Source organism: Mchenga conophoros, linkage group LG3 (assembly GCF_057382185.1).
Source record: "Mchenga conophoros isolate Kocher_MC1m ecotype Shallow Benthic linkage group LG3, M_conophoros_male_GT1.1, whole genome shotgun sequence".
In the NCBI taxonomy this organism is placed as follows: Eukaryota; Metazoa; Chordata; class Actinopteri; order Cichliformes; family Cichlidae; genus Mchenga; species Mchenga conophoros.
In genome coordinates, this window is record NC_140528.1 from 11,074,191 (window position 1) to 11,095,937 (window position 21,747).

Genomic DNA, 21,747 nt, shown 5'->3' on the forward strand with positions numbered 1-21,747 from the left:
AACTGTACTTTTGTGTTAAAATATATATTTATAATTTTAATAAATGACAAATTAAAAAGACATGAACATTTTTTTTTGTATCGAAAAAATATCGAACCGTGACACCAAAGTATCGAACCGAACCGTAATTTTGTGTATCGTTGCACCCCTAATATATATATATATATGTCTCAACGCTGTTTCTCAATAATATTAAAAACCTAAAAACTATTGTTGTGGAAGATAGAAGTCACTGTGACAGCCCTCTGACTGTGGAGGACGTTTGTAATCCTATTTCTGCACTTAAGGCCAACAAATCTCCCGGCACAGATGGTTTAACTGCAGAGTTTTATGAATCATTTTCTAATCTCCTGGCTCCGTTCTTACTGCAGCTTTTCATAGGAAGTGTAGAGAATAACATCCTCCCTCCTACTCTTACTCAGGGTCTCATAACACTTATTCCAAAGCCAAACAAAGACTTACTTCTTATTGATAATTGGAGACCCATCTGTCTGCTCAATGATGACTATGAGATTAAGGCTTTAGTACTCGCTAACAGAATGAAAGAGTTCTTGGACACAATTATCGATGAGACACAATCAGGCTTTATGAGAAACAGACACCTTTCTAAGAACATGAGACTGGTTTTAGATCTACTTGATTACTCTGATTTGGTATCTGACTATAGCTTCATTCTCTTCCTGGATTTTTAAAAGGCTTTTGATACAATTGAACATCAATTTATTTTCCACTCTTTGGAAAAATTTGGCATTTTTCTGTAAAGCTATCAAAACCTTGTACACGAATGGCAATAGCTCAATTAAAATGATTAAGACTCCACCCCGAGATTTGACCTGTTATACAAGGAATCAGCACAGCTGATAAGGAGCTCATCATCAGCCAGCTAGCTGATGACACCACACTCTTCTTGAAAAATGCAAATCAAATCCGTCCAGCCCTTAGTGTTATTAGTGATTTCTCTGAGGCATGTTAATACTTTTAGCTATTTTATATCCATAAATGTAAGTTTATTAATAAAACACCATATTTCTGCCGTTTTATAAGGATATGAATTGTACATACAATCAATTTCAGACTCAACCAACAAAAAGCCTCTCAGGACAATATTTATATTGTAACAGTTGCTATTGTAATGCAGTGTATCACCACATGGCGGCGCCTCCTGTCTCACGACTGGTGTCACCCCCTTTTTGTTCTTCTTCGCACTCCTCCTGTAATGGATGCTCCCGTGTGTACGCGGACTAGTGTGCTCTTTAGTAATGTGTGGTAGAGGTAGCACTTTTATTTTTGATATTGTAAATAAATGAGTACTTTTTGGAAAGTCAGAAGCTGTTGCTCATTCGCTACCCACCTGCACACCCCTGGCTTCATCTCCACTGCACGTTACAACTGGCGCCCGAACTTTTTCCCCTTGGACTTCAGACGATTTTTGCATCCCGCCGAGGATTCTTCTCTTCTAGCACGTGAACTGTCTCGGAAATCCCCCCAGTTTTGCGGACGCTCGGACGTTTTCTCCAGCCATGGCCGCAGCCTCAGCTCAGGTGGGACCCGACTAATTTCTGGATACCGTGGTGTGCCGCTGCTCCGCTTGGGAGAAAGAAAAAGAGAGAAGCTGACTCCGCGACGCGAATGGACTCCGTGGATTTGTTATTTGTTGTTGGTTTCGTCTTCTAAGGATTAATTTTTCTGTGGAGAGCCTGGACATGAACATTTCTGCTGGCTTTTCATTCCCCTTTCCCTCTGCTGAGACTGACTGTAGCACATGTAAGTGATAGCTTGGCCGACTACAACCGTTGGTGCTGGTCTTTGGCTCAGTATAACAAAACGACTTAAAACTAATCTTGCATTGAGCTCTAGTGTTGCAGACATGCTATTGTAATAACATGGTTCTGATCACTCCAGTCTAATTTCAGTTGTTGGGCGAAATTTTATGTGGTTTTTCTAAATTTAATCTTTAACGCATTTTTGCTGTTTTGTCTTTCTAGTCTGACCTAACTGACTCTTTTACTGCTATATCAATAACTGCGCTGTGCCCTGGAGCGGCTTAATTTTTTTGAAATCGCAATGGCACACTGCCCAGACGACTCTGACTCAGACATGGAACTTACCTCGTTACCTATGTGCCAGATAGTTGAAAATGTGACTCCTAGCCTTAGCCAACAAGTGGTGGAGTTAAGAACTGAGGTGAATAAGCTTAGTGATTGTTCACGTGACTCACTGAACATACAGCAGTTTACTAAGGCAGTGGGACCAACTCACAACGGGGAACTCTCCCCCTCCTGCAGTCCCACAGTCTCCTGTTTTCCCAATGGCCACATCGACACCTCATGTTCATGTGATGGACAAAACTGAACCCACCAACAGTACCAATCCGTTCCTGCCCAGCAACCCATTTCAACCTACAAATCCTTTCCTCCCATCTCACTCACTTGAACTCAGCAGCACTTCCAGAGTGATTGCGGCAGCTTTACATCACGCAAAGCTGGAGCCTCCTGTGTATGCTGGGGACGGAAAAGTGCAACCTGAGGACTGGTTAAATGCAGTTGGCACATACAAAGCCTCATTGAACCTAACTGATGGGCAATTGCCAAACGAACTGCCACACTTTCTTGCAAAAGAGCCCGGGAAATGGTTCAAGGCACTGAGCTCCCACATCACATCATGGGCTCAATTCTGTCAACTGTTTAAGACAGTTTTTCTGCCCTCCGACAACCAAGAACGCATCCTGAGAGGAATTTTGGATCGTGTTCAGGCTCAGGACAAGCCGCTCCCAACCTTTGTCGCCCACATGTTGAGTGAGTTTGACAAACTGAAGAGCCCCCCACCTGAAAAAGACAGAATTGACCTAATTAGTAAACATGCTCTCGAAAAATACAGAGTTGCCCTGTATGGCGCTAATGTCACTTCTGTAATGGACCTGCTGCTACGCGCTCATGAGCTTCACTCAGTGCTTGGACCACAAAGACCACAGCCTGCTTTATGTAGCAAAGACAACTATAAGCCTGAACCTTACTGCTTCAAATGCTCTCAGCCAGGGTTCACTACACGCACCTGCCCAAACTGTAACACCCAACCTCATTTGCCACAACGAGCCTCGAACACCGCTAGGCATGGCCCAGTCCAGCCATTGCCAGCACCTGGCCCCTCTGACCCTGGCCATGAAAAGGTGGAATTAAGCAGCACCACATCCCAGCCACAATACAGGCAGTCGGGAAACTACAGGGGGGGGGGAGGACAGGACATTTCACAGAGGCCAACCTTCCCCCAGTTACTAACGGAGCCTCACACGCCCGATTCACTACAGGGTGGACACAGTCTTGGACACTTGGAAGACAATTTTTCACAAGTCCACTGGAATACCCCACTAAGAACGAAAGTGAACTTCAATGCTTCATCTGTGGATGCTACCCTCGACACGGGTGCTTCCCTCTCGGCTGTACGAGCAGATCTCATTCAAGTAAATGACTCTTACCCTAGAAACACAAGTGAGTGGAATGGTCCTGCAGTTAACCTCGCCAATAATGCTCCCTGTATCCCTGTTGGTGTTATTTGGCTCAATATTCATGAACAAGAACTTTTACCAGCGTTTTGCCATAATACCAGATTTGTCCTCTCCTTTCATTCTGGGAATGGATTTTATGGCAAGAGCTTCTGTTTCTATTCACATTCCCACTAGAACAGTCTACATTGAGGACATCCCCTGCCCACTCGCAGACAATGAAGAGGACCTTTAAAATGATTACTCACATTCACCTGGAACACTGATGTCTTTGGACTTGGTTCGCTCAGACTTAACAGCCAAACTGTCTGAAGCAAGTCTCTCAGAGAACAACAAGGATGCTTTACTAAATCTGCTCAGCAAGTTTAGCTCCTTGTTTGATGGTCAACTTGGTCGAACGGCTCTCACTGAGCACGCCATAGAGACTGGCAATGCAACACCTGTCAAACTCCCACCCTATCGCACGTCACCTGCTAAGACACGTGTGATTGAAGAACAAGTGCAACAAATGTTGAAGGACAACATCATTGAACCTTCCACAAGCCCTTGGGCAGCTCCTGTAGTCATTGTAAATAGAGCGGCCACGGAACCAAGGTTTTGTGTGGACTTTCGAGGGCTCAACCAAGTTACCCAAAAAGACTCTTATCCCCTGCCTCGTGTAGATGAGTCTTTGGAGTTTCTGGCAAGAGGAAAGTTTGTCTCAACATTGGACTTAGCGCGAGGCTATTGGCAGGTTGCTGTAGCAGAGGACTCGAAGCCTAAAACTGCCTTCATCTCTCACTGTGGTCTCTTCCAGTTTCGGGTGCTGCCCTTTGGGCTCTGCAACGCACTTGCAACTTTTCAGAGACTCATGAACTCTGTGCTTGCTGGCCTCATTTACAAAACGTGCGCAGTCTACCTGGATGACATTGTTATCGCCTCACCTACCTTTGAACAGCACTTAGTGGATCTTGAGGAGGTGCTGGGCAGACTCCAGGCTGCTGGCTTGTCATTGAAGCTCAAAAAGTGCCAATTCTGCCTCGATGAATTCACCTTTCTCGGGTACCGCATCACATCATCAGGTGTTAAGCCCGATCCGGACAAAGTAAAGGCGGTTAAGGAGTTTGATACCCCAACCTCAGTGAAACACGTCCGTCAGTTCCTTGGCTTGACTGGCTATTATCGACGCTTCATTCAGAATTATGCCCGCCATGCCGAACCTCTTCACGCCATCACCAGAAAGGACAATGCTTTCCACTGGGACGACAGCTGTCGAAGGGCCATGGACACTTTGAAGGATCATGTCACATCAGCCCCGATCCTGTCATTTCCAGACTTCAACCGTCCCTTTTCCATTCACGCCGATGCATGTGACATTGGTCTTGGGGCAGTGTTGATGCAAAAGGATGACATGGGTCGTGAGTACGTTGTGGCTTTTGCTAGTCGCTCCCTTCACAAAGCTGAACTCCCCTACTGCACTTCAGAGAAGGAGTGCCTCGCTGTGATATGGGCTCTGGAACACTTCCGCCCATATGTTGAAGGTGTTCATGTTACTATCTTCACTGACCACAACAGTCTCAGGTGGCTCATGTCTCGTCAAAACCCAACGGGCTGACTCGCCCGCTGGTCACTTCGTTTGCAGGACTTTGATTTCACAATAGTGCACAAACCTGGTGCACAGAACAAAGTTCCCGACGCACTGTCACGCAACCCTTTGCCTCTGACCTGTGACAGGCCGACTGATCTTTTACCAGATCATGCTGTTATGGGCAGCCTGGACATTCGTACTCTGCCCCCCGTCATTCTGGCTGACCGTTCACAATTCAGACAGCTGCAGTTAGACGATCATGTCACAGGTCCACTCCTCAGAGACATTGAAGCAGACTCTCTGAACAGCTCGGACAACGCCACCTTGTTACAGTATGTTGTGTATGACTCTCTTTTGTATCACAGAGAACCCAAGTCCACATGTGCTTTGCACCCTTTGAAAGAGCTGAAACTGTTTGCCCCTACTTCCATGAGAGGCACCTTGCTGGACTATTACCATGACCACCCCACAGCAGGTCACTTGGGTGTTTCTAAGACATTGGCTAGACTGCGTTTTAGGTTTTTCTGGCCTAAAATGGCAGCTGATGTGAAACGCTATGTGATTTCATGCTCAGTGTGCCAACTCACCAAGCCAAGTCAGAAAAAAGCAGCCGGTCTTATGGTTCCCATTGTCCCCCAGAAACCCTGGCAGTATGTGGGTGTGGATTTTGTTGGGCCACTTCCCCGCACCCCCACTGGTAATGCTTATTTGATCGTGTTTGTTGACTATTTGACTAAATGGGTTGAAGCCAGTGCTGTCAAAGAAGCTACATCTCAGGTAGCAGCTGGTAAATTCGTCACTGACATTTTTGCTAGGCATGGTACACCCACTTACCTCGTTTCTGACAGAGGGTCTCCTTTTGTGAGTGAGCTTTTTGAACATGTTGTTTCTGCCTTAGGCTCGGTGCACAGACTCACTACGTCATATCACCCTCAGACAAATGCTACTGAACGCGTCAACCGGACTCTGAAAACTGCAATCCGCGCTTATGTAGGTGATAAGCACACATCATGGGACAAGTTTCTCCCTCAGATTTGCTTTGCTCTGCGCACCGCCCCCCATGACAGTACAGGTATGACTCCTGCCATGATGCTTTATGGTCGTGAGTTAGACACCCCGCTTGACCTTATCACTCAGCCTTCTACAGCAGGTGTTGATGAACCGGGTGTGCCTTACCCTGAGACTCTGAGAGCCTCCCTGCAGGAAGCTCACGACCACGCCAAAGCAGCTTTGGACTATAGCCATGACAGACAAAAACATTACTATGACTTGAGACATCGACATGCCACGTTTCGTGTTGGTGACCTTGTGAGGTCAGACGCTCAGTCTAACTTTACTGCTAAACTTGCACCACTGTTTCAGGGACCATTGTGCGTATCTCAGAGACTCAGTGATGTTAATTACAGGCTCACTTGGGTGGACTCCGGTGTGGATGCAGGTGTTTATCATGTTGTGAACATGCAACCGTTCCATACCCGGGACTCTCTCACTTCCAAAGAACATTCTGTTTCATTGCCTGCTGAGAGAGAGACAGCAGAGGGTCTGAACTCTGACTCTCAGGCCCACCCTGGCCCCCCTGCAGACACTGACATTGACTCTGAGCCATTCCCCTTTGATTTACCGGACATTGACTTGATTTACCGGACATAATGTGTGGTAGAGGTAGCACTTTTATTTTTGATATTGTAAATAAATGAGTACTTTTTGGAAAGTCAGAAGCTGTTGCTCATTCGCTATCCACCTGCACACCTCCGCGGCTGGCTTCATCTCCACTGCACGTTACAATATGTTGATTTTTTTCGCCTATTCATATCATAATTTTTTTTACTCCTGGTTCTGTATGTTCATGTTCTGTTCTTTTGTAAACTTCATCTGTTTGTATGTTGTATACTCATTGTGTTTCAATAAAGTTCGATTTAAAAAAAGGTACGTTCTAAACGAAGCTTCAGACGTCACTGATCACGTGACTCTGGCCAAACGAATCAAGCCTCGACACGGTGCTTCTGAAGCAGCGTGTTGATCTTTCTGACACACCATCACTACCTCTCACATCTAAAGGTGTCAAGGTAACTTTGAACTGAGTTCAGTCAATCTGGAGTTTTTCCAAGTTTTCTGTTGCTCTTTGTGAGAGAAGAGCGTTAAAGGCGGGGCTCTCCAGAGTCCAGCAAAACAGGAAACCACAGCTGGGTGTGTGTAAGTATGCAAACCAATAGAATGCATCGTGGTGGGGGGGCATCACGGGCATTGGCAAGAAAAAAATAAAATAATCGGTCGTACCCATGGTTCCCCGACGTCATGCCAACGCATATTGGGAAATTCGTAGGCACCGATCGGTTTTCTATCAGCCATTTGCTGGGAGTAAGGGCGCCCTCCGTTTGCGAGGTGCGCCTGCTGCTGGCGGCACAGGGAGGAGAGGGCGGGGCGGCGGGGAGTCTCTGGCTGGCTGGAGCGGCATCTAATAACCAACTCGCAAAACAAAATAAAAACAAAACAACAAACAGATATTATGATACAGACTTATAATCTGCACCGATGTTTTTTCTAAATTCTATAAAGTGAGCGCGAGAGCCCTCGGTGCGCCTGCGCGCTGCTGAAGTCAAAGTAAACTTTATTGTCATCTCCGCTACAGACAGTCCAGCATATAGAGAGACGAGACGACGAGGCTGCAGTTACAGCGGTGCAAGTAAACAAACAATAAATATAAGAAGAGTAAGAAAATAAATCTACACTTTAGGACTCGGGGTAAAGGATCAATAACAATTTAAATTTATAATTTACAGTTTGATGATTTAAAGTCTCACACAACCCGTCAAAAGGGGCGGGGCCGGCTGCTTCCAAGTAGAGCACATTTCATTTATAATGATGTAAATCCAAGCCCATCATGGATTCACGATCTGAATCCTGGGTTGTGTGAAATCCCAGAAATCAACCTTAGACAAAGTGAATCTGTGAACTAAGGTGTAGGTCTGTTAGGTTAATTGTGCTGATCCTCGGGTTGGGGGATTTGTGTTTGTACTGCAGCGCAAAATTCAAACCAATGGAAGATGGACAACAAAAGTTCAAAGCCATCAGGTGCTCAGGTTAGAAAAAAGAGAAAAGATGCAGGTAAGCAGACGTGTGATTGGATAATGGCAGGTCATCCTGAACCAATCAGACTAAACTCCAAACAATACATTATGTTACAGATTTTAATATTAATTAGTCATTGTTACTTGTTGATTTGTCCTTTTCTCATTGTGTGACGAATTATGACGACTGTTTGGTAGCTGTTATTGTCTCTCTCTCTCTCTCTTCATGTGTGTTTCTCTGGTGAAACAATAGTTTTGTGTTAATGTTAGGGCTGCACGAGTTTGCATAAAATGAGAACCACGATTTTTTGCTTAGAATTGAGATCATGATTCTGTCATAACAATAAATAAACATAAAACAACAAATGTCTCACGTTTTGTTGTTGCAGCAAAATGTTGTCCTGCTTGAAATTCCGTCTCCACCGTTGCTCGACGCTGCGTGTACAGAGCAGGTAGTGCAACAATAGAAAAATAGTTGCGGGACGGCACTGTGTAGCGTTTGTCTAAGGTGTTGATCGTTTTCCTAAATCCCTCGTTTTGCACAGTGTTGATGGAGCCATATCTTTGGTCAGGTGATAAGTGATAGCCTCCGTAATGTCTTTGTGCCTGCGGGAGTTCGACGTGTATAGGGAAGCGCTGTATAAGGTTCCCGTTATTGATGTTTGGGTGGTTGACCGGGACGGATTTTCTCCTGTCACTTTCTCGTCATCCCTGACGTGCTCTCCGTTGTTGTTTCCCTGCTAATTTTAGCATCACACGGCACAGCTTCTGTATCACGTGGTATAAGGCTCCGCCCTTGTCATTTGTTGAGCAGGAAGAGTGAGCGCTTGTTTTCATGCAGAGTACGTCCTGGAACAAAATGTGAAGTTTTACAAATCACCACTTCTTTAGTGAATATCATTTCAGTCTCAGACAACCTCGTTTCTCTTACAGAGGTTGAATGCACCTTCTGCGGATGGCGGTACCACACAGTGTGCGTGGACTTCCCCTGCACAGAAGGCAACTACAAATGCTGTGAATGCTAAATAAACAGAAACAAATGATCCCTGTTGTCTTTGCTTGATGATTGGTTTGAGTCTTGACAATCCACATTGCTGGTGTTGCATCTTTCAATGCCAGCAATGGCAGGTATCAGTGCTCAAACCTTTTGTGTTTGTTTCCAACAAGTTGCCCACCTCGGGAAACAACAATGTGTTCTTTTACTTGTCAGATGAACATATGAGACACTTTGACTCTTCAGTGCAGTGTGGAGCCTAACAAAGATCTGTTTTGTGTCCCAGCTGATCAGCAGGAGGAGGAGAGTCTGACGGAGCAGCAGAGGAACATTTTCAGCTACTTGGACTCAGCTCAGCCACTACAGAGGAAACAATGAGCTCAACACAGAAGGTGACAGACAGAGCAGGACCATATGACCAAAGATATTTATCACCATATACATTTGAACATTTGAACACAGCTCAGATTAACAGTGCAGTGGATCCTGCTTGTGCCGTGATGTTCAGGACTGCAAACCGAGCAGCATCACTGACTTTCAGCTTGTTGTGTTTGTGGATATATGACTGACTTTAATTATCCACAAAATCATCACATTCTCTGTCAGATTAAGGTCGACTATTGAACGGCGTATATTTTAAAGGCTTTAAAACCAAGTTAACGCTGAAAGTACAAACATCACTAATGTCACATAACTCTGCCGACAAGGCATAGCTATGGCTATGAAATGCTCTTTGTGTATCACTTCTTCATTATGAAAGATGTCATTAATGCACTAGTAATGTCTCATCTGGAGTATTGTTCAATCATTTGGTCAGCAGCTAATAAGACAGATCTTAACAGACTTCAGTTAGTCCAGAATAAGGCGTCCAGATTAGTGTGAAGATGTTCATACTATACTAATATTGATCAAATGCATAATAACCTTTCTTGGCTTCCTGTACAGGCTAAAATATTCTATGGCTTACTTGTAGTTCTAAATAAAGCAATTCTGTTAAACACACCACATTTATTCTGCTCAGCTGCAGTATCCAGATGAAATACATCATCATATTACACAGTTTTCAACAAGCTGCAATTTAGTAAATGCTCGAGTTAAAAGTAACGTTTTGTAAAACTGTTAAATTTAGAGCAACTTTTAAGTGGAATAAGTTGCCTTAAAAAATTAGAGAATTATTCAAAACTTCAATGAACACTTAAAAGCCGATTTACAGAGCTTTTAGTTTTTGTAAATATTGTAAGACATGATTTGTTTTTGAAATTTGTGTAATGTGCCTCAATGTTATTGATGATATTATTATTATTATTATTATTATTATTATTGATTGCTTATATTTGAACAATTGTGAAACCTCACTGTGGATGTAAGAGTGAAATTATGTGGATATCTTGAATCCACTTTATTGTGTAATATTTTATGTGAGTATTTGACGGAAGACGAGCAACATCTGTTGTGGAAGCTAACGGGGTTCCTTTAGAATAAACAAACATAGGATTTATTATCACTGAATAATTCTGTATAAATCTATACAAATTATAGAAATATGTAATAGGAAACAACAAAATAATCTAAATTATAAAATTGTGTGTGTGTGTGTGTGTGTGTGTGTGTGTGTGTGTGTGTGTGTACAATCAGGAGGGATGGGCATGATTTTAGTGTTTGAACAGTCATGAATTATCTTTAACAGCAGGTTGGATGTAATGTGTTAGAACTACCAGCAGGTGGGGATAAGAGACCTTTAAGGTGTTTGGTGCCACGCTCCACCTTCAGGTTTAAAACTAGTGTTAATGGAGTTTGAAGGTTGAGTTTGTTCCACGACTGCATTTCACTCACTGCCTCTGTTTGTATCTCTGTCACTGCAGGACCAACATGGAGCCAGAAGTCAGCGCTCTCAGGAGGCCGACAAACCTCACAGAAGAAAGGGAGAGAAAAAACACACCTGTGACGAGTGTGGGAAGGGTTTTACTGTGAGGGCTTCACTAAAACAGCATCAGGTCATCCACACTGGAGAGAGACCGTTCAGCTGTGACTTGTGTGGGAAGGGTTTTACTGTGAGGGCTTCACTAAAACAGCATCAGGTCATCCACACTGGAGAGAGACCGTTCAGCTGTGACTTGTGTGGAAAGTCTTTTTCCTTGAAGGGTTCCCTTAAAAAACACCAACTCATCCACAGTGGAGTTAAAGCGTACAGCTGTGATCAGTGTGGCAGAGCTTTTACTCGCAGTAGCCACTTACAGAGTCATCTAGTTACCCACTCTGGAATTAAGCCATACAGCTGTGACATCTGTGGAAAAACTTTCAGCTGGAGAGGGAGCCGAAATATACACCTACGCATTCACACCAGACATGATCTGTACTGCTGTGAACAGTGTGGCAAAGAGTTTACAACAGACGCACAGTTACAACGACACATATTTACCCACACTGAGGAGAGACCTTATCAATGTGACCTGTGTGAGAAGACTTTTAAAGCTCCACATGACCTGAGAGAACACCAACAGATCCACACCAGAAAGAGACTCTACAAGTGCAGCTACTGTGAGGTATGTATTTATATTGTTATCTTGTCATTTTAGCCTGACTGTTTGGAACAACTCTGCTCATTAAACTGTGTTAGCATGTTAGCAATTCTACTGCATGGAAAAGCAGCTCTGAGTGATTATTCAGATTTTCCTTTCAGTTATGATTTTAGTATTACTGTAGTATTATGGTGGTAGTATTGTAGTTATTGCAGCCCAGTAAACTGAGTGTGTTAACTAGAGATGGACCGATCCGATATTACGTATCGGTATCGGTCCGATACTGACCTAAATTACTGGATCGGATATCGGAGAAAAATAAAAAATGTAATCCGATCCATTAAATATCACGAAAGCACCTAGCAAAACTTGCCACACGCCGTAACTCGCCTCAGAACGTTAGCACGTCGTAGCAGTATGCATCACGTGATAGAGCGGCTGTGGCATGCGGGGGACCTGTCGGTGGTCTGGATAGCATTTGGAGCTTCGCTAGCAACCTGGCATTTCATCTCTGACAAAGTTATCCCCGAGAGAAGTAAAGCAAGTGTGTAAGTCCATCTCTGAATGTTTGTAAAGCATTCCCACGTTAAGCTTAACGAGCGACTGCCTCTCGCTCTCCGGCTGCTACTTCAATCGTGAAACTGCTTAAATGATCAGCTGATCGGCTTTTCTGTCGCGAGTCTGTCTCTCTTGTTTATTTTTGGTCCACTTTGCACCAGAAAGAGGAAACCAGCGGCTGAACAACAGCAGCACGTTTAAGCTTGATAAGCTGTTGTTACAATTTATTTAATATTACTTTCTACACCAGGATCTTTTTCTATGTAGCTGACGCTGGTAACTGTGCAGGGGCGGATCTAGCAAAGTTTAGCCAGGGGGGCCGATAGGGCATTAACTGGGAAAAGGGGGCACAAAGACATACTTTTCTTTCTTATTCTCATTTAAAATGTCTAGCTTTTAATAAATAATTATCTGACACCCAAAGTTTTAATTTGATGTAAAATGAATAGAAGTCAATTACTGTATATAGTAACTATTAAGTCTAATATATATACCCTAGTAAGCTATAGTACTTTTTCCTTTGGGAAGGTACCATCTGTGCAGTCTGCAATTTTGTTGAAGAAAGATGTTGAATCTATTTAATATTTCTTGAAAAATAATTGATTTCTGTGCATTTTTTTTTTTTACACTGCATCAAATTAAGGTTGATTACGTCGATTAAGCATCATGAGGTGGCGCGTGAGGGGTGGTTCCCTATTTTTTATTTATTTATTTTTGTTGTTGCTGGGAGTTGGAACCCTATTAGTTAGGTTGCTTAATATTTACGCTAAGTACTCTTTAAAATACCAGAATAGGGAGGATGGTGTAGGTCTAAGTTTATTAGATTGATCAGTATTGCTGAACTATGAAATATTTTTTTTTTGTATACAGGTATAACAGAATAGCTTTAGTGTAGTTGTTGTTTTAAACTTGAGTATGAACTTGCAGACTTGCAAAATGCAGCAAGATATTTTAAAAAACAGTTTTGTTGATTAAAAAACACTATATCGGATTCATATCGGTATCGGCAGATATCCAAATTTATGATATCGGTATCGGACATAAAAAAGTGGTATCGTGCCATCTCTAGTGTTAACTGAAACAGTCAAATGTAGTTGGACGTCTGCAGAGATGCTCTTTATTTCAGGCGACGTTCAGGATACAAATGTTGAAGGACTGACTTACACTGTCTTTGTGTCTTTGTTTAGAAGCAGAGCGACACAGATGGATCCAGTTCTCAACCCTGTCATCACTGTGGTGGTGGGAAAGACTTTCATTGTGACCTCTGTGGAAAAACTTTCAGTCGGCAAAAGACCCTAAAACTACATCAACGTAGACACACTGGAGACAAACTGAAATACTGCAAAGAATGTGGGAGAAGCTTCACCACATCGGATCACTTAAAACAACATGAACTGATTCACAGTGGGGTTAAAAAGCACCTCTGTGATCAGTGTGGGTCATCCTTCACCACTGCAAGTCAGCTTAAAACACACAAAGGAGTCCACACAGGAGAGAAACCACACAAGTGCAGACACTGTGAGAGAAGCTTCTCACAGTCAAGTAATCGTAACATTCATGAACGTGGACACATGGAAGGAAACTACAGCTGTGACCAGTGTGACAAGAGCTTCAGGAATCTCAGTTCATACTCTGCACACAAACGATCCCACGTTACTAATAAACTGTTTCACTGTTACCAATGTGCCCAAACATTCACCTCATTGTCTGCTCTGTGCAAACATCAGCGCGATCACTCAGGGCTGAAATCACTCCCATCACTGGATCACAGTGAATCTGAAGACACAGAAAGATCCTCTGCTTTCCTCTGGTCAGACTCAAAAAGCTTGAGATCAGGCTCCACAGAGTTCAGATAGAATCATTTAAACTTGTGTTGAACTGAACTGGTTGCTGGGATGAACTTCTACATAATACAGATCTACATGGGATCTTCTTTTCTGTTGTTTTACTGAGTCAGTTTTGTCCTTTTTTCTCTGTCCTGGTTTTGCTCGTCTGTAAATGATTGAAACTCAGTCAAATAGTTCATTGTTCTCCAGCAAAACGTTTTGGAAACTAATGTTTAACCTTTAAAACTCTGACATGTTTTAGCACACAAGGCTTCATCGGGGAGTTCACTCATGATTGGACCATGAGAACAAAGGTTTTTAGTTCTTTCAAAGAGAGTCTTGGAGATGTTTGATGTTTCTGTTTTTCTGAAACCACCTGAAAGAAAAACTATTTTTCTTGCTTTATGTAGTGTGGAAGTTTTTAATGTTTCTTCATCTGTGATGTTCTTGAATGTGTTTATGTGAAGATGGTACAAATAAACTGTCCTTTCAGCTTTAGCTCCTAATTTATTCATTATTTATGGATGTAGCACAGTAGCCGTCTCTTGATTAACACATGGAGGGCTCGGGATCTGATGGTGTCGTCTCCCTAATTTGCCCACTCAGTAAATCTCACTCATGGCCAAGAAATTGAAATAAACCTTGTTTCCCTGCTGGATAGTGATCCACTGTAACTCTGCTCCTCCTTCCTGTTTAGGATTTCTGTGGCTGAAGTAAAATTCCCTCCATCCATCACTTATCCCAGCTAACCCAAAGTGAAATAAAGTTTTGCTCGTCTTAAAAAAGCATTACAATAATGGGCATTACCAATGCAAACTGAATGATACAGAAGATGAAAGAAGAGACTTTGATCAGTTAATAAAGCTCATGATCTGGATTCATTGTGGCTGCTACACAGATACTTCTGGGTCACTTCTCTCAGTTAGGAACCTTCCTCACCAAACTGACTGTTGGACCACACCCCTGGTTTCATGAGAAATTGTTTCAGCCATGATTTCTCTTCCTGTATTTCAGAGTAAAGACTGAAGTGACAAATGGAAGCATGTTTAAAAAACACAATGTGAGAGAGACGTTGAGGTCCTTAGAAGTTACCCTGGGTTTTTCTGTCACCCTGCTAGATGTTACACACCTTGTTATTGGACTGATTTCTACTGCTGGACTACTCCTGCGGAGAGTAACAATACTCTTACTAATTAGCTCCCTTTCACAGCTTTGGGGATATTTATTTTTGTGTTTGCAGCGCTGTGAGCCAGAACAGCGAGAGAAAAATCTGCAACAGCGACGAGCCGAATGCTTACGTGAATCGCAGCAGCTGCACATGTGCTACGCTGAATTAGAGGATATCTTTGCTCTGGATTTCTATTTCTACTCTTTCATTTCTATATGATTCTTCTTGCATCTAAACAAAGATGATTCAATTTGCTAAATGTTGATGGCTCTTCGTGCTCAGGTTTAAATGAGACGTAATATTTGCTCTTGGTTTGGTTCTCCTGTACAGAACCTTGCAGTACAACAGAAACCTAAAAACATTATTTGTAGTTGTTATTCTTAGTTGTTCTGCTGCCTAAATACCACAGGGTCTGATTATGAAGTTATTGAGCTGCACATTGTATCCTGTCCTACCAGACGGGATAAAATGTTGGACCTCTGTTACGGATCGGTGAAGAATGCTTATAAATCCCTCCCGCTTCCTCCTCTGGGATCTTCTGACCATAACTGTGTGCATCTTCTGCCCATCTATAAAACTGTCTTAAAACGAGAGAAGACAAAGACTAAGGATGTTGACATATGGTCAGAAGAATCTGTGCTTACCTTGCAGGAATGTTTTAAGTGTACAGATTGGGAAGTTTTTATTCAGTCTTGTGGAGATGATCTCGACGCTTTGGTGGATGTTACTAGCTCCTATGCAGTATTTTGTAAAGACATGATTATACCCCGTAAGCGCGTTAAAATTTACGCTAACAATAAGCCATGGGTCACTAAAAGTGTCAAAACCTGTTTAAGGAAAAAGAGACATTCCTTTAAAGAGGGGCTGTTACCGATTTTCAGACAGCCACCAAGGAAATGAAAATCGAGATCTTGAAAGCAAAACAGAGCTACAAAAACCTTCTTGAAAGCAAATTTGCTGCAAAAAATTTGGGGTCTGCCTGGACTTGTATGAAAACCATAGCAGGGTTTCAAAATCCCCAGAGCAGCAGTCAGGTCATTTTAGATGGTTTTAATTCAGACAGAGATTTTGCAAATGCTTTAAACATGTTTTATGCTCGTTTTAGTTCTTCTGATTTCAGCGAGGATATTTGGGAACTGAAACAGAAACTGAGAGATACTCAGCACTTTATCATTGAACTCAGCGATGTTAAAAAGGCCTTTCATACAGTCAATGTGAACAAGAGCCAGGGTCCTGATAATATTAGTGGCCGCCTAATTAAATCTTGTGCTGATGAACTCAGGCCTATATTTCAGGTTATTTTTAACAAATCCTTGCAAACACAACATGTGCCCTCTCTTTGGAAAGAAGCAGTCGTGGTTCCTGTCCCTAAATCTAAACGACTTCAGGCCTGTTGCCTCACTTCAGTTGTCATGAAAGTCTTTGAAAAAATCATCAGAAATGTGATTATGAAAGAGACTGAAGGTCAGCTGGATCCAATGCAGTTTGCATACAGGCCCAACAGAGGGGTGGAGGACGCACTTTTGACTTTACTAAATCTGATTCTTAAACATGTAGAGAGTAAAGGGACTTTTGCAAGACTTCTTTTCATTGATTTTTCTTCGGCTTTTAATACAACACAGCCCCATATTTTAATTAAAAGACTTTTAGAACAGTTTGAAATCAGGAAAAACCTGGTGGGCTGGATTTTAGATTTTCTAACTGACAGGTCACAAAGAGTGAGAATAAATGGGGTTCTGTCTGACCCAGTGTTCTCCTCCACAGGTTCTCCTCAAGGCTGCGTCCTATCGCCCTTATTATTCACTCTCTATACAAACATGTGTCAGGGCAGACATGAAAACAGGGTCATTATTAAATATGCAGATGACTCTTATTGTCAGCTTACTGAAAGAGGGTGAAACTAACCACGGCCCAGTCATTGATGACTTTGTTCAGTGGTGGGAGGAGTCTTATCTCCAGCTGAACATATCTAAAACAAAAGACATGGTTGTTGATTTTAGGAAACAACAAAATGGGCATGGAGTCACTTTAATTAAAGGTCAGAAAATAGAGCAAGTGCAATCATATAAATATCTTGGGACCATAATAAATGAAAAACTGAACTTTGATCAAAATTGCAAATCAGTTTGTAAAAAGGGTCACCAGCACCTTTATTGCCTTAGGAAACTTGTTCATTTCCACATTGACCAAAAATTTTTAACTTTGTTTATCGTTCTTTTATTGAGTCTGTTTTATCCTTTTGTTTGGTGGCATGGTTCGGTCAGACCTCTGTCACAGAGAAAAACTCTCTGAATCAGATAGTGAGATGGTCCAGTCGTCTGATAGGTGAGCCACAGTCTTGTTTAGCCTCCCTGTACTCTGAGCAGGTACAGAGGATGGCTTTATCAATCCTTAAAAATGGTTCCCATCCTCTAAGGGGTGAATTTCAGCTTCTTCCCTCAGGACGGAGGTTTCTATTTCCGAGATGCAGGACAAAGCGTTATAAAAACAGCTTTGTCCCCGTTGCTGTCACTGAATTAAATAAGAACTGTTTTTGATTCGAAATATTAAAGTATGTGTCACAGTGAGTTTTATATATTTACTAGGTATGTGTGTTTTTAAAGGGATGTCAAATGCTGTCATTTTTCTGTAAAGCAAATTTACCTTGCCTTTAGGTATAAATAAAGTTACCTTACCTTACCTTACCTTACCTTACCTTACCTTACCTTACCTTACCTTACATACTTTACGACCTGCTTAAGTTCGAGGTCACAGCGTCTGTAGAGCAGCTGGAACATAATGAAGTCTACAAGGTTAAAGTTTTCTCTTCAGTTATTGTTCTTTCTGCTGCTTGGTTTGATGGATCTGAGAGCTTTTGTTTTTATTATTGTTATTATAATTATCATTAATATTTTACTCTCTAGAAGCTTTAAAATAGTGTTTGTGTTTGAAAAAATTGATTTAAGAATTGAACAGAAACATCTGTCCTTCTGAAAATCGCCCAAAGGCACGGAGACAAAGTCAAAGGATGCAACCTGTAACTTTCTCTTCCTTCATGTCAGGACCATCATCCATGATTTATATAAAATGCATATAGCAACAGTAGCACTTTAGTTTGGACTTTATGATTTCTGTAACTGGAAAATATTATTTTGTTTAAAGACAGAAGTGACCGCATAGTTGCAACATCAAAGGGAAATATTAATTAATTAGCATTAAGTATATTTGTTGCTTAAGCGTTTGCACTATAACTTAAGTAGGATTATAACTTTTAAGGAAGAAAAGATTTCAGATATTTAGTTCACTGTTTCAGTTATTTTATATGAAATTAAAACATTTACGTTGGTCAAATATGATGCTCTAAATCAAATAAAAGTTTGAAAATAAATGATGTATTTTTAAATGCTGCAACAAATGTTCACAAAAAGTAACTATAATTAAAACCAGTTAAACAAAATCAAATGTTTGAATCATGCTTAACCAAATGCCAGGCTGGAGAGCTGAACCTAAAGTATACGTAGAAAGATTTCAACATCTGAGCAGTTTTTAATGTTTTTATCACATATAAATGTCACAGCAGTGGGTCCTGGCCCAATGCTTTGTGTTTTTGGTTTTCTTTGACTCTTGTTTTTCTTGGTTTTTGTTCTTCTTATTTATCAGGCTCTCAGTAATCTTAGTTCTCCCTCCCTCAGTGTTCATTTCAGCCTGTGTTTAGTTTCTGTTCCCGTGTCCCACGTTTCATCGTTTCATGTCGAGTCAGCCCTGTCTCTCTGTTTCCTGTGTCTCCCCAGTCAGCCCCGCCTCCCTCGGGCACTCATGTGTGTGATACAGAGTAATAAACCTGACTACATTTGCTACACTCTCTTTATTACCTGTTACTTTAAAATTCATACACTAATTATGTCTGCCCATCTCTCTAATGTGAAGGTCAAAGGTCAACATCCCAGTGACATAAGAATAATCCCAAAGGGGCAAAGGCAGCGGTTAATTTAGCACATTTAGCATTAAGGGTACAGCAAGGATATACTTTTACTTATTGTGGCAGGCTGCAGTGGAGGCTGGTGGCGGGACGTTGGACGGCACAGGTGAGGGTGATGGAGCTCATGACTCTCCCCTTTATAGTGACGGAGGAGACTGGCGTGGGGGAAGCGTGTAGTGGAGGAAGCCGAGGAGAGAGCTGGTTTCTGGCTACAAAGACAGCGTCAAACCAGAAAAGATTGCTCGTGGTCAAATAATGTGTCAATCACCTCAGGAAGACGACTCACTCGCTCTTCTTCACTTCCTCCTTAAACATGTGGAAGGAGAGCAAAGTGCTGCCAGACTCTTATTTCTGACAGGAACAGAAGAAACCACAGCAAACTGGTCCAGTTCTTCATCTTCATCACAATCTGTTTATTTCTGATGGTGTCTTCAGTCTGAGGTTTGAAGTTTCCATGTCTGTGTGATGTGTGGTGTGAAGGCTGCTGGTTAAACTGGGACTCACTGTTTAAAGCACTGAGTGCTCATAGAGAGATGCTCCATGAGTCCCAGTACAGACTACAAACATGGTGGAAACTTAGCTTTGATAGCCACACACTCTGCACGTCTGTGAGTAACTGTGATGAAGATGTGCAGAGATCTGTGTCCAAACAGGAGAAAGACTGTAAAGACTCTGTGCTTCTAACAGCCTCTGTTAACATATGTGAGGCTGTTTGTTGTTGTTGCCATGGAGCTTTGCACTGTTTGGGTCAGCAGGTCATGTGATCAGGTTTGTTCTGCTGGACGATGGTTCAGTGTCAGGGTTTGTTTGCATTCATCAATAAATATCTAAATAAATCAAAGACTCCATGTTTGTTCTTTCATCATGTGACCTCTGCTCATCCATCTCTGTATGTATCAGGATACATTTGGTTCATAATACACAGAAAAATCAGAGTTATTACCTGTAATAAATGTGAAAGATTCCTGCAGTGATAACCAGGCAGGACTGAAACACATCCAAGCTGTCACCACGGTAACAGCACCGCCCATCCACAGGTGAGGGGAGGAGCAAAAAGAGGGACTTTGACCATTTTATACTAAAAACACTCAACTAATGTTTCTAATATGAAACAAATAAGCCCACATTAATGTGAGCGTTTATTAAATAATAATAATCATGATTTCCTCCTGATCTCATTTCCACAGCAGAGAAAACTGTGGTGTATATTGAGGTGGAGGGTGTGGTCTGTGGCTCAGGTGTAGAGTGAGGGTGGGGTGCACCACACAGTACTGAAACACTCCAGCAGAGGGCGCTGTTAAGTCCTTATTGTAACACAGTTACTGTGTGCAGTTAGACTTCATACATAATCTGCACTTATTTCCATCAGACATGCTGTCAGTAAATGATTGGTTTCTATTGATTCTACTTCCTGTTGACTCGTTTGATGACAGTGAAACAATCACAGCTGATTGTGTGATGATGTAAACTGTCACTGTTACATTCAGTGTGTGTGACATAATGTTAGTGCAGGCTGATAACAGCCTGGTTCTGTTAGAAACACATGAACGTGTCCATAGATCAGTGTGTGTTTAACATGAGAGCTTCAGCCCTGCTGATGTGTTAAATAAAGACATGCAGGAAAACTGATGAGACTCTGAAATAACTCTTTATATTTATAATGTAACTCTGCATCAAAAGAACAACAAAGGATCCCAGACAGGTTTCTGTGAACAAAGACCATTCTGATGTTTCTGTGTTTCTAACACTTTGACATTATTAGTAAACAGACTGCAGTGAGCAGCATTTATAAAGAGCTTCTATATAAAGATATGACAGCTGTTTGACAAGTTTATCACTCTGTGTTTGGACCTGATCAGTCCAGCTGTTTACTTGAAACATGTTCATTTACCTGTTCTGTTATATTCATGTTCTTGTCTCTGTTGAAAACACATTTTAATGTCCCTCAGATTTTTCTCCCAGATGAATAAATATAAAAATGACACAAACTGACTGCAGCTACTTTTTGTCCTTTCTGTCAAAAACCTTCATGTGACTCATGAGAGACACGTTTCAGCTGTTTGTGACAGATCAGAGGCCAACAAGTCATTTATAACACTTTCCATCATTGTTTAGCACAAACACATGTTGACACAGCAGCGGGGCCGCAGTGAGAGTCAGAGCGAGGAGATAAAAACTCCTGTTTGACCACAGCCTCAGTTTGTTCCTGCACTTCAAACACTTCCTGTTGTTGACTGGGTGGAGTCAGGAAGCCAGCGAGGCCCTGCAGGACTGAGCCTTCAGACTGGGACGTGCTCTGTGATGGAGATCAACAGCATCACTGACTGTTTCTGTGAGGACACCATCATCCCAGCAGGGCTGTTTCCCAACAACAAGCCCTGGACCATCAGAGACCTGAAGCTGCTGCTGAATGAAAGAAGAGGATCTTCAGGTCTGGAACAAGGACCAGCTGAGAGTGTTAATAACGTTACTAATGTTCAGCTACACTTTACTAGGTCACATCTGTGACACACGTCACTTAAACAAAGAAGGAAATATTGGCTCTGTTTTATCTGCTGGGCCCAAAAGTGACTCCTGTATTTAAAATGCT

General features: G+C 42.1%; 1 protein-coding gene and 1 pseudogene across 2 annotated transcripts in view; both read left to right on the forward strand.

The window, feature by feature from the left end:
- Nucleotides 1-14,529, forward strand: part of LOC146577257 (uncharacterized) — a 20,797-nt gene extending 6,268 nt beyond the window's left edge. Inside the window, exons 2-4 of one of the 2 annotated variants that reach the window (XM_085269411.1) lie at nt 9,415-9,520; nt 10,991-11,671; nt 13,393-14,529. In XM_085269411.1, the coding sequence (XP_085125537.1) occupies nt 9,503-9,520; nt 10,991-11,671; nt 13,393-14,061 (1,368 nt within the window). In that variant the 5' untranslated portion in view covers nt 9,415-9,502 and the 3' untranslated portion in view covers nt 14,062-14,529. Of the gene's footprint in view, nt 1-9,396; nt 9,521-10,990; nt 11,672-13,392 lie in introns of those variants that run through there. The other variant, XM_085269412.1, reaches the window with a different exon arrangement.
- On the forward strand, nt 1,242-3,681 carry LOC146577258 (uncharacterized; annotated as a pseudogene).
- Nucleotides 14,530-21,747: the final 7,218 nt, after the last annotated feature.